This window comes from Archocentrus centrarchus, chromosome 14 (genome assembly GCF_007364275.1).
Source record: "Archocentrus centrarchus isolate MPI-CPG fArcCen1 chromosome 14, fArcCen1, whole genome shotgun sequence".
Lineage (NCBI taxonomy): Eukaryota > Metazoa > Chordata > Actinopteri > Cichliformes > Cichlidae > Archocentrus > Archocentrus centrarchus.
The window spans coordinates 22,954,338-22,968,279 of NC_044359.1; the positions used below are offsets into that span (position 1 = coordinate 22,954,338).

Sequence of the window (13,942 nt, forward strand, 5' to 3'; positions counted from 1 at the left end):
ACGGTAAATGGATTCACAGGGAATTCAATATAGAGATTTGGGAAAAGTTAGAATATGTCACACCTGAAACCTGGACAAGAAATGTAAACATCAAAGTAGTACATTTTTATAACCCATGCAGACGACTCTCATTGGAATCAATGGAAGAACTTGGGGGACATTTAGGGGGGAAAGTAAATTGGTGTGGACTTTAATGCTCATATGTAGCACATTATGGGGAAATAACAATGATCAAAATGGAGCAGTGAATGAAGAATTAATGGAGGTTAAAAATGTGGTATGTCTAAATGATAGAAGTGGTACAAGAATCAATTTTAGGGATGGTACAGAGTCAGCAATCAATCTCACATCAGTCTCAGATTCACTGGCTGGTATTTGTTAATGGGATGTAGTCAAAAAAGACATCTGTAGGAAGCGACCACTATCCTGTAAAGACTGAGACAAAGTGTAGAGGAGTGCTGTGCAGAAATGGTGTTTTAGTTCTGCAGACTGGGGGCCATTTAGGCTGGTTTGTGACCAGGAAAAAAAAACAAACAAAAAACTAATAATGTTAATGTTGATTATTTAAAAATCTTCTGTTTGTAATACTGTTCTAGAAGCAGCAAGCCAGGCTATAAAGAAGAAAGTAGGTAAGCGCAAAAAAGAAGATCGTACCCTGGTGAACAAAGGAATGTGATGATGTAATTAAGAGCTGAAATAAAGCTTTCAAAATATTCAAAAGAAATCACAATTCTCACAATTCTTATTGACTATAAAACATCGCAAGCTAATGTAAGAAGAACCATTAAAAATGCAAAGGGGGACTTCTGGAGAGATTTTTGTGACTCAGTGGGGAGAGAGGCAGAAATGTGTTTGGTGATTAGAAGGATGAACAGGATTAAAACAAAGTATGGGTATCAGAACTAAATCATGGGGAAGCAACAGCAGTGAAAGCTGAAGACAAGGCAAATATGTTGGCAAAAACAAACTCACAGTTCTGATAATATTAGTGAAGAAGAGGAAAAAAGAAGAGAAATTACAATCTTAGAAAATAGAGAAATATTGCAGCAAGTAGAAGACACAAATGACTTATTAAATATACAGTTTACCAAGACAAAGTTGAACCGGTCACTTTGGAAATCCAAACTCTCAGCACCAGGAAAAGATCAGCTTTGTTACACAATGGTAAGCCATCTTCGTGAGGTTCTCACTTATTGCAGATGATGGGGTGATGTGGAGAAGAGGAAGAAATTTAGAGCTCATTGTAAAGAAGCTACAGTTAGCAAGTTTAAAAGTGGAAAAGTGCCCCTTGTCATGATCCTGGGTCCTTTGAGCCAGCGTTTTGGTTTATGATTTGTGTTTGAATCATGTTTTCCTTTGATCTTCTTTTGTTTCTGTTTTAGGTTATGTTTTGATTTCTAGTTTTCCAGTGTTCCCCGGTGTTAAGTGTCCAGTCGCTGTCTTGGTCTCTCATGTCTTTGTCTCTTGCATTGTGTCTCGTGTTTAGTTTCTTTTCCTGGAAGGTCATGTTTTGGTTCTCTGTTGCTTGCCTCCTCATGTCAAATCTGGATTTTTGTCTTGTTGACCTTTACTTCCTGTTTTATTGTGATAGACTTCTGGTCCCTGTGTGTTGGTTTCTGTTTTGCTTCCCCTTGGTCATTAGTGTAATTTGGTTCACCTGTGTACCCAGCTGTTTACTCTTCCCTCGTCAGTCCTTGTATTTAAGTCCTGTGTTTTCTCTGCTTGTTGTTTGGTCATGGTGGTTTCCTGCTTCTTGCTCCAAGAGGATTTTGTATTCTTGTTTTTTTGATTTCACAATAAAGAGTTTTAAGTTGCCTCGGGGACAAGGGAGCAACATACGATCAAGAAGGGACCAGAAAAACCAGATTCGTTTATAAAATGAATAAAGTTTATTTAAGCGAAATAAACCGAAAACCGCTACAACACAAAACAATCTCCAAACGGGAGACGCCACAAACATGTTAGGGGACCAGAAAAAAAACAGGAATGCGTGGAGCACACTGGCCCCTGGCTGCCAAAGCAACCAGCCTAACACCTCCAGAACCCCGGAGGACGCCTGCAGTCAACCCACAGACACATGACTCTACAGCTGCTCAAACCACCAACTCCACAGACTGCTTCGCCACCACACTCCTCTCTCTCCGTGCCGCCTCCTACATTGCCTCCCTTTATCCTGCAGCCCTGATTAGGAGGAGATGCCCCTGCGGGGGGGGGGAGAGAGAAAGACAAACAAAACAGCAGGCAGCCCTAACAGGCACACCTCAGCCTTTTGTTCCTGTTTCCTTCCCTAAGAATGGCTTCTGAACAGCCACCCTTCCACTGACACCATCTCTGATCAGGCTTCAGTAAACAGTAGATGGATAAACTGAAGGGCCAGATGCAGCTCTCAGATCAGATGTCAGGTCTATTCTGGATTTATTTCTAATTTGTTTGAGGACATGACTTTCAGATACTGTTCATCTGCTGCAGATGCCTAAAGATACAATTTAAAATTGGTTCTTTACTAAGTTGTTTGTTGTCTAGACACAACACTGGTTCATCCTTTGGGTTAGGTACTGTACCTTTTCTTATGCTTGAATGATTCATAGGTCAGTGTTAAGTGGCTTCACAAACAAGCAAAACAAAACAAAAAAATCTCCATGTCAACAAATGATTTTAAAAACCACAACATAAACTCCAGGGACTCACTGAGTTTCTTGTTGACATAAACAGCACATCACATTATTTTGTTAAGGTTAAGTGAGTTTTCCTTATTTGCAGATATACTGTGCAACCCCTGCATTTTAAAATGCAGAAATTAGTGTGTTAATGCAGAAATCTTAGAAATCCTTAAAACCAGCTCATGCTAAGCTTATTTCCTTCAATACAACCTTGCATCCTCTAACTTGGAACTTTGTCATACTTTACACCAAGGCGAGGGTGACACCTGTTGACCAAGCCTGAACAGTACAAACAGACACATCAAGTCTTGTAAGGTATATTAATGCTCCCTGTCCTGTAGGCTTTCCATCACTTTTACCACGCTGTATGCAGTGCAGTGAGACTCGGTACATTTGCTGACCATAGCTATAGTCGTGGGACAGAGAGTCACATTTGATTTGAGAGCATTAGTTTAATGAAGGAAACTGGGGGGGAGGGGGGGGAGTAATTTATTTAAGTATGTCTTTTCATGGGACAACACTGACAAAATGACACTTTGACACAATGAAAAGTAGTCTGTGTGCAGCTTATATAACAGTCTTCACGTAGAGCAACAATTCCCCTTTTAAGATCCTCAGAGAGTTCTTTTGCATACAACCAAGAAATAAAAGATTTCTGTACTTATCAGAATCAGAATCAGAAGGTTTTTATTGCCATATGGGTGAACAGGTTCACAGCATTAGGAAATTGCTGCGGTACTTCGTGCTTACAGAAAAAAAAACAAAAAAAACAAAAAACAAATAAGTATAAAAACTATAAGACAATATACAAGTATACAAATTGCAAATATACAGAGATATTAGAGCTTACAAAATATACAGTGCAGAGACTAATTAAAAGATAAAAGAATGTAAACTATATTCCACTAATATGTACATCAGTGCAATCAGACAGGTGCATAGACATAGGAGATGCAAGGATGCAAGTTTTGAATGGTTTTATAAAAATTTCCAGACCATTTTGGTCCACAGTCTATATGCAGACAAGGTGGTGCCTCTACTGGAACAATGGGGTCTTTCAGACACATGAGGAACCATACAAATTCACCCGAGATTTAATTTATTGCCAGGAAGGCCTCCAGTGTTTTAGTATGAAATGGAAACCTCTGTATCAGCTGGCTGATTTCTACAGTGTAGTATTTACCATAAACAGAGTTTACCTTACAGTACTGCAAAATGTGGGTCTAATGTAGAGTAAAAAGTGTTCAGACACAAAAAAAAATGTGAAGATATTTGAAACTTTACAAATTGTCAAAATGGAGAAAAGCAAATTTATACTCATGAAATTATATACATACAATCTGAGAATATAGCACCAGCTACTGTATGGTCCAGTAAAGTCATGCTTCATATATTCAACAGTCTTTTTATTAGGTACACCTGTTCAACTGCTCGTTAATGCAAATAGCTTAATCAGCCAATCACATGTCAGCAACTCAAAGCATTCAGGTGTGTAGACATGGTCAAGGCAGCTTGCTGTAGTTCAAACTGAGCATGATGTGGTTGTTGATGCCAGAGGGGCTGGTCTGAGTATTTCAGAAACTGCTGATCTACTTGGATAGTCCCATACAATCATCTCTAGGGTTAATGATGTCATCTAGTAAAGAAGCTACAAAGGCTGTTTGTGAATGTATCTAGCTTCATAAGCTTCATAGACACAGTTGGTAATTTCTGACAAATGATTTTCATTCAGACAAATGACCTTCAGCTAAGGTAACCATAAGTTGCAAATCATATTTTATTTAAAGCCTGTCTGTAGATTCCCATAAATCTGGGTTAATCTGATGAACAATAACCAGTTGGGTTAAAGATCATTACATTCAAAATTGCTGTAAAAATATAGTATGTTTTTATGTGACTGTACCAAGAATATAGCTAAACACTGTCAGCGCTGAGGTCTTTGAGGAAAAGAATTCTTGGACTTTCTCTTGCAGTGGTAATAGTGGTGTAATAAAGTGAAAACAACGAGGGAATAATACCTGCCACGTTGTATATATTAAAATACTATTAGTATACTATTATTTTTGCATCATAGGCATATGTCTGTTTCCACATCATTACCCAGTTTCTAGCCCCTTATATTATTATATTATTCAGCTAAAACCATTACAAATTCAATAGCGTATACTTGGTTATTTGGATTATTACTTTTAAGTGGTGATTTTCACATCATTACCTTCTTTCTGTGCTTTGAGGCGACTGTTTGTTGTGATTTGGCACTATAAAAAAAAATTGAATTGTTTCCACCTTATTACCCCACTATTACCATATTACCATTATGAGAATGGTCAAAAAAAAAAAAAAAAAATATCCAGTGAGCAGCAGTTCTCTGGGTGAAAATACCTTGTTGACATCAGAAGAGAATAGCCAGACTGCATCAAACTGATAGGAAGGCAATAATAACTCAACCACTCATTTCAAACAAAGTATGCAGAAGAGCATCTATGAAAGCACAACACACTGGACCTTGACACAGACGGGCTACAGCAGCAGAAGACCACTCCAGGTGTCACTCCTGTCAACTAAGAACAGGAAACTGAGGCTACATTTTGCACAGACGCAGCAAAATTGGACAACAAAAGATTGGAAAAATGCTGTATTCCAACAGCTCAGGCCAGTAGAACACCTTTGGGATGTGGTTGAAGGGGAAATTTGGATGAGCAGCTGACAAAGCTGCAGCAACTGTGTGATGCTATCATGCCAATATGTATATACTGCTATAGTTCATGATGCTCAGCTTAAACTTCAGCAGGTTGTAATGACCATGTCTACATACTTAAATGTTTTGAACTGCTGACCCGTGATTGGCTGATATTTACATTAACATGCAGCTGAACAAAACAAACAAAACAAAAAAACATTTGGTGTCTATGTCTTAAAATGGTAGTGAAGCATTTTATTGAAGTTGAAGTGATTGATTTGATATGCAGTATGTGAAAAAGGTTTTGACTGCTGTAGCATCTTTTTTTACAGGTGAGTCTGTGTTATAAAAAAACACCTTAACTCTTTTGAGAACTACATTAAGAGTGGTGAGAATGACTTTCCTGCTCCAAAGCGGCTGTGGAAAAACTGTAAGTTTGCTTTGTTTTCACAGTAACTTTATTACAGTGTCACAAAGACCAAATGTAACACATCCATACTGCCACTGAACTAATGAAAGAAAAGTTCTGTGTACATCCATACATTACAACTGAATGTCAGGGCATAGGCGACCCTTGGGTATAGATTTAGGAAAAAGTTTCATTTTAGAGCATGCTTCTGCGAGCACGTGTGCGTGTACTCTATGACATCAGTGTTTTTTTTTTTTTTTTTTTGCAACTCTGTGTCTCACTGTTAACATTTAGCAGCTGCAGATTTAACTTGTGTGTTTACACTGAATAAAGTAAAAATTCGGCATGTCTGGGTGAATCGCTGTTAATGCTCAAGAAGAACTGTAAATGCCAGACTTGCCTGTTGGAGGCTGCCTTCTACCGTAATTGATCAGCGCCGTGCGCGCACACGCCTCCTTCTAGTACCTCATCGCCGTGAACGCGCACGACATCCGCGACAGCCTGCCACCTTCCTGCTGCCAGTGTGAACAGACATGGCTGCTCTCAGCAAAATCCCGCACAACTGCTACGAAATCGGTCACACATGGAGCCCGTCGTGCGTGCAGTCTGCTGCCGATGTGACTAGGAGTGCCCTGGAGGTGTCCTTCAAAATATACGCTCCTCTTTACCTGGTAAGACGTTTGACCTGAAATATTTGGGCTGTAACTGTAAACTCTGGGGCTAGCTAAAGTTAGCGAGCTAACTAAGTGAAATGGCTTAGTAGTTCGGAGAAAACCTCTAAAGATTAGCTGGCGCATCGCTAGCGTTGCGTTTGGGTACTAAGTCCAACTTGTGCTCGTGAGTAAACAGATGGAGGTGCAACAACACGTACTGCAACTTCAGCCAGGTTCCTTTTGTAAATTTCAGTGCCCTCTGGGCACTCATTGCGACTCCGAGTGTAAACTAACTACATTTGTTTGTGATCTCAGTGTGCAATAACTCGCTGTGCTTTGCAGATAGCAGCAGTTCTAAGGAGAAGGAAGAAGGATTACTATTTAAAAAGGCTTATCCCAGAGATCCTTTGGTCTACCTCTTTCTTAACCACTAATGGGGGTCTCTACATTGTTTTCTTCTGCATTCTCAGGTTAGTAAACGCAAGTGCTGGATAAGATTAAGATCAAGAAAATCCAAGATAAGCTTTGACCTACACTGTAATGTCACTGAAACTGAAAGTGAAATGGGTCATGATATATGGATAAATGGAGCATGACCAGTCATGTTCTCTAAACCGCACCCAGTGAAGCTGAAATTCGTTTAGCCTCTTCCATGTGTGCCTCCTTTCCACTAACCTGTCAGCATCTGATCATGTCTGAATGGCCACCCTGGTCACTTTTACAGGTCAGACTTAGTAAAAGTTTACACACTGCTGTAACCTGTATTCTTTCTAAGGCTCAGCAGGGGGCAACACCTCAAAGAATTCAGACTGTGTAGACAGTAGTACAGAAAGTAGTCCTACTACTAACTTGGTTTATGCCTTGTGTAAGCATTTTCCTGATGAGGTTATAATCCTGTTTGCTAGTTTAAAGTCTTTTAATAAAGAAAAATGTTCATTTTGTAAATTGCTCTCCCATTTAGAGTAAAAATAAAGGATGGCTCCATAGTGTAGTGGTTTGTCTAATATGTGATTCCAAGAAGCGACACAAATTCGTTGGAGTTTGCATCAGGAAGGGCGTCTAGAAATCTGCCAAATCAAACATGTGGAGCTACCTGCTGTAGCAATCCCTAGTGAATACAGGAGTAGCTGAAAGTAACTTTTAGCAGCACGATATGCTTTAGGTTGACTACAGTTTGAGCTCGGATTGTCCTTTGTTTCCCAGTCACTTCTGCTTTCTATAAAATAAGATGGCGACAGTCAAAATGCCAAACTTGGGGCTTGAAAACTGCAGTCCAAAAACCGACGGTTTGCTCATTACCAGCACCGTAGTGAAGTAGCGTGAATGTATTTGTGCTCTCGATTTACACAAAACAGGAACCACACAAACACTGTTCTACATTGCTCTGTTTTAAAGGTATCCTGTCAGAAACTGCACAGATGCCATTAAAGCACAAAAAGCACCACACAGACTTTCCAGGGCCATGCAAACATTTTAAACACTTAGATAATACTTCCCTTTTGATGGGAAAATGGAAGACGGAAGAACTGACAGTGTGCGCTTGACTTCACTAAGTTCCAGCTGGAAAAAAACAGAAGTAAAGAAAATGGATAAATAACGCAGCGTGTTTTAACTACAGGAGACTTTTGGGAGGCTTCTACTCCTGGTCTGCCGGGTTTGGCTCAGCACTGCCTGCCTCCTATATTGCCATCCTACTGGAGCGCAAGAGCAGGTGAGAAACCTGTGTGTTGCCTTTCACTCCATTTTTCTTGCTTCTCCTAGTGTCAAATACATTTCATACATAAAGAGCTTAATTTTTCATTTCTGTCAAGCATCTATTTGATGAAAACCTGCTTCTTTCTTCTCACCCTAACAGGAGAGGGCTGCTGACAATATACATGGCAAATCTTGTAAGAGCTGCTCCTTCTGAACATTACTTGTTGTGTGTGAACGTTACTGTGCGTCTGCCTTTTCCACATTTTAATAGCATACATGTTATTCATGTTGTTCTCAGGCCACTGAGACTTTGTTTCGCATGGCGGTGACACGAGGCGTCGTCAAACCTATTAAACATGGCGAGGTAGGCTCAAAGGGCGGGGCAAGCTGCCGGCTTGTTATCAGTGGTAGGTTTAGATAATGCAAAGTACTGCTGACCTCACTCTTTTATTTTGCGGGGTCAGCAATCTAATAATGCAGGTGAATGTGAATCTCATGCTACGTGATTTCTACAGGGAAGTCCAGTTGTGAAAACTGAACTGACTTCAGTACAGTGTAAACTGATACAAAAAAAATGATGACTTTCTTTACAGTTCTGAGCAGATTGTGTAATAGTGAAATGAGTCATAGGTTTGATTCTTCTTCTCTCTCTGCTTCCCATTTAGGTGCTCTTGTTCTGCATTACTGCATCACTCTTTATGTTCTTCTTCAGGTCAGAGCAGCACAGTGGACACATTGTTACAGTGAACTGTGGTTTAGAATTAGTCTTCAGATATTAAACAAAAAACAGGAGTAAATGTTTTAAGTCTGAGATGAATTTTGTTTTATACCACAGGAGTAAAGATGGTCTCAAAGGCTTTGCAGCCTCTGCATTGAAGTAAGCTGTTCCTGTTCCTAATGATGCCTTCATTTACCCTTCTGATGGGTTTGGTAAAGCTTATAGAAGTGGTGTCCTTTTTTTTCCGTCATAGATTCATCATTGGGAAAGAAGAGATCCCAACACACTCAGTGGTAGCTGGTGAGTCACAACCATCAGCAGAAAAGCCTGACTCTAGAAGGAAGACTCTTCTAGCCTCCACCAGAGAACTGCTTGAATCAATGTGAGAGAAAACACCCGACAGCAGTCACATGTGGCCTTGTGTTAAGTTGTAGCTTACATGAACTGTTTTTTTTTTTTGTTTTGCTTTTTAATCCAGATGCAAACGGGGGCCAAGACACAGATGTTGCAAACATTACAATGACAACTGCATGTCCTACTGTGTCAAAGTAAGCTTCCCTCTACCCAGGATATTAGTTTCTGTGTGATCCCCTTCATTTATGGTGTCTCCAATAATACTCATTCATTTAGAGCTCAAATCATTTCTACTTGATTAAGATTTGTTATCATTTGTCACTCTAGGGTTTTGTCAGGATGTTCAGTGTTGGCTGCGTGATTCAGTGTTTACTTAAAGTGCCGTCAGCATTCAGACAGATGTTCTCAAAACCTTCCCGGCTCCCCTCCCTCTTCTACAACAAAGACAACTTCCAGCTTGGGGTCTTTCTAGGCTCCTTCGTCAGTATCTATAAGGTAGACTTACTGTGCTGTTTTACTTTCTATTAGTATTTTTTTTCCCCCCGTTGTTTCTATTTATGCTTTTTGGTTGGCAAAAATATTTCTAAACTGCTGTTTATTATCAGTTTTGAATTAAGCTGTGTATTTCTAAGCTTTCCTTCTCACACATTTTGATTTTCCTCATCTCCAGCGTTCTTGTCTAACCTCACCACGTTGTCTTACGTTGTGTTTCTCTTTCACTCAGGGAACAAGCTGCTTGCTGCGCTGGATGCGTAACATTGATGATGAACTCCATGCGCTGATAGCTGGTGAGACAGGATTGTGTAAACTGTCACATAAAATCCCCGCAGAGTAATCCTCCTCGGGAGTTTGTCATGCTTTTGCTGAGTCATTTCTTTTGATGCGTCTTCTCATCTCTCTCGTCCCTGAAGGCTTCCTGGCTGGAGTTTCAATGTTCTTCTACAAAAGCACAACAATATCCATGTATCTCTTCTCTAAGCTGGTGGAGGTAAAAAAAAAACAAACAAAAATACAGACAAAACTTATGGAATGGATTTATATATTGTATCACTGAAAAAAGTGTTACACTGATATGTTGTCTTTGAACTCTCCATTAAATGTAAGGTTTAAATAATTACATGATTAGTTAAATATTAAATTAACTTTTTTGGAAACAATATAAAATTGACTTCCTAAATAATAAACCCACTTTAATACGGTGTGAATGCTTTATTGATACATACCACATTTTTTTTTAAGTGTTCAGACACCTGTCCCTCTCTTTAGACTATCTACTTCAAGGGCATTGAGGCTGGCCGGCTACCATACATTCCTCATGCAGACACAATCATATATGCCGTCTCCACTGCTATCTGCTTCCAAGCTGTAAGTAAACATGCACGCTCACTCACATAAATATCCTTCACACAATTTTTCATTATTATTATTATTATTTTAGCAGAGCAAAGCTCTAATGCTTGGCATATTACTTTTACGCAGGCAGTGATGGAAGTGCAGAACCTCAGGCCGACATACTGGAAGTTCCTGCTCCGTTTAACTAAGGGCAGGTATGAATGTATACTGGAAAATCTGGAAGCTGTCGAGGAGTGTCTCCATGAAGGATCCATCTGTAAAGTGGTCACTTTATACAGTGGGGGAAATAATTATTTGATCCCCTGATCAATTTGTAAGTTTGTTCAGTTCTTTGTAAGTGAGCAGTCTATAATTTTTATGGTAGTTGAGTTGCCAAGCAGCAGCCAAGAAACTTAAAGGATTTAGAGTTTCTGTAAAGAGGAGTGGGCCAAGATCCCTCCTGAAATGTGTGCAAACCTGGTGACCAACTACACAACTACTGCTGTGGAAACAAGGGTTTCTCCACCAAGTACTAAGTCATGTTTTGCTTGGAGATCAAATACTTATTTCACTCATTGACGTGCAAATGAATGACATAAAGTGTTATACCCCCTAAGCTTCAGCCACCCCGTGTTTGGGGTGGCTGGTCACCTACGAATCAGGAGGTTGGTGGTTCGATCCCTGGCTGCTCCAGTCTGCATGCCAAAGTATCCTTGGGCAAGATGCTGAACCCCAAGCTGTTCTCTGATTGTACATTTGAGTGTTTTGTTTCTTTGGAAGTGAGCAAATGTACACATTCAGCAGGGGATCAAATAATTATTTCCCCCATTGTACATATAACCATACACTTGTACATATAGCCAGATAATTATTTAAATGTTACTAAAAGGGAAAAGAGGATCCGTAAGTCAGATGTCAGGTGCTGGTGGCAGAATTTCAGAAAGATTGTGATGTGCTGTGGAAGTTTGATTTGTTATTAACCAGGCTTTGACCCAAACAATACAAGAAGATACCTAAGGTAGTTCCTCTGTAGCGATCCCGTATACACAAACGATGCTTTAGATCAGTTGTCACTTTTATTCAGCATCAGCTTTCTTAGTGTTGTCTTTAATAATACTGTACAGGGATGTTTTTGTGTCTGCTTTCCTAGGTTTGCCCTGATGAACCGACAGTTGCTAGATGTGTTTGGGACTGAGGCTTCCAGGGACTTTAAAGGCTTTGTGCCCAAACTGGACCCTCGTTACACCACGGTGCCCAGCAGCACAGTGCTTCTACCAGGAGGTGACGTCCAACTGGGATGATTTGGGACCAAGCTCTTGGAGTGACTTTGAGGTTACCTCAACATGAAACTGACAGCCTGGTTGTTCTTTCTGAGGAACTTAAAGGTGTCTAAAGGTGTGATGCTGCTTAAGAGCAGCGGTGTGCTATGAAAAAGGATGCTTTGGATTACACCTAAGCTCTGTCCAAAGCAGAGTGTTAATTGTTGAGCTGCAGAAACACACTTACTGACACAGACTGAACTTACAGGTAACTGGGAACTGGTAAAAAAAAAAAAAAAATGCTAAGATTTCATTGAAAATCTGTCATTTTGTCAGAATTGACATGTATATTAATATAAAGGTTTGTAAATCTTAATGAAAATTTTAAGTATAAGACAAATACTAACAACATGAATCATCTGAATGAACAACAAATCTTTTTTATATTCTGCCAGATTATCAATTTGTATTTGACAAAAAAATTAAATGAATTCTTCTGAAAGTACAAATGACATCATGTAGGGTTTCAGCCACATTCCTTTTATTCTTTAATGATCATAGTCTGGATTTTATTTCAGGTTACCATTCAGTTTGTTCTGATTTTTGTGGCGTTTGAGTGCTTGTATTCAGAGATTAAAACTCACAGCTCCTGTTGGAGCAGCCACGATGGTGAGGTTTGACCTTGATTTAAGAGCAGAAAGAATGTGACATGAATTTTACACCCTGATCATTTTTGAATGTGTATTTTTAAGGCAGTGGGGCGTGTAATATTGTAGCCTTATCAGATCATTTATCCATAGTAGCAGTGGGACATTGATGTAGATTCTGATATAAAACAGAGGTACAATTTTAGACAGTTATTCGAACGATGATAGTATTTATTTTAATTCATTTTTCCACCTTAAGAGATACTTGGCAACTTTAGAAGTTATTTGCGGGCAAATTGATGTGGTAATATATCTGACCCCAATACGCATTAGTCATTTCACACTGACATTAATCGAAGCATAGTAAGTTCACTTGTAAACCGCACTGAGACACTTTACTTGCACACAAAAACCAAATTATTAATTCAGTTGTTGTAAGGAGGGAAATGAAAATGCAGAGCACTAACGTGATCACTTTAAACTTGTTCAAAATGTGCAGATTGTCTGTAAACACAGCTCTGCCTGATATTTAAAAAAGGTGGGATTATTTAAAATATATTTAATGTTACATGTAATTACATATTATGCTACAGTCTGAAGAGATAATTTGGTCAGTGGACTTACTATTGCAGTGAGTTTTGCAGTGATTATAAGTCTGACTTTGGATATAAACAGTTTGGTTACTTGGATATACAGCCACAGGCTGTGCATCTGTGTCGCATTCAAACTCAATGGTATTCTTTCTCATGAGCTAATGGAAATTTAATCCAAATTTACTGGTGAACCCTTTCACTGAAGTTCCACTTTGATCCACAGTGTTAGTTGAAGAATTTGTTGCCACAGTGGAGCACTTGTGGCTGTGTTCTGTGAATAAAAGAAACACTCAGTGCAATCTGTCTCTGGTTTTGATTTATATATTTATTATTTTTTGTGAAAGGTAAAGATGTCTGTATAAAAAGATTATTTGAGCTTTTCACATTCTCTTAAAAGTGTGAATTAATGCTTTACTGACTGATAAATGATCACAGTGGTTTTGGAGTTAATCAAACACAGTCAAAGGCTGCTATGTAACGTTTCAGTGTGCAGCACAAATTACAGCAATGCATTGCAATTTTTTCCCCCCCATTTCATTTGACCAAGCAAGACAGCTTATTCAAAAATTTAAATCAAGATACGGAATGTAAAATAGTTGCATCTTGTTACGTCCAAATTACTGAATTGTCAGTTTTTGTTTAATTCCACGTGTAATTCAGCCTGTTTTTGATGCATCTAATTTCCTATCCAGAAACTATGACTGAAAAAATGCAGCAGAGCATTCATAGTCAAGGAAAATTACCAGAAGAACTGTGATAAACCACATTTATTGTACAGAAATATAATGTAGCTATTTGAAGTGTTTTTGATTTGTGTACACATGGAGCATATTAAAAATCCAAATGTAGAAGAGTTCTGAGCATTTCTGTTTACCTCAAGGTATCATAGTAGCTATTTTATGGTATATTTTTTGAAGTATTCAGGAAAATAATAAAATACCA

At 39.0% G+C, this 13,942-nt stretch overlaps 1 protein-coding gene across 1 annotated transcript; it reads left to right on the top strand.

The window, feature by feature from the left end:
• Positions 1-6,242: 6,242 nt before the first annotated feature.
• Positions 6,243-12,092, top strand: tmem135 (transmembrane protein 135). The gene is made up of 15 exons (XM_030747132.1): positions 6,243-6,420; positions 6,745-6,872; positions 8,021-8,113; positions 8,258-8,291; positions 8,396-8,461; positions 8,763-8,809; positions 8,933-8,974; positions 9,069-9,197; positions 9,294-9,363; positions 9,497-9,664; positions 9,894-9,957; positions 10,081-10,157; positions 10,436-10,534; positions 10,649-10,716; positions 11,652-12,092. Exons 1-15 carry the CDS (start codon positions 6,283-6,285, stop codon positions 11,800-11,802), a joined length of 1,374 nt encoding a protein of 457 aa, XP_030602992.1. The 5' UTR covers positions 6,243-6,282; the 3' UTR covers positions 11,803-12,092.
• Positions 12,093-13,942: the final 1,850 nt, after the last annotated feature.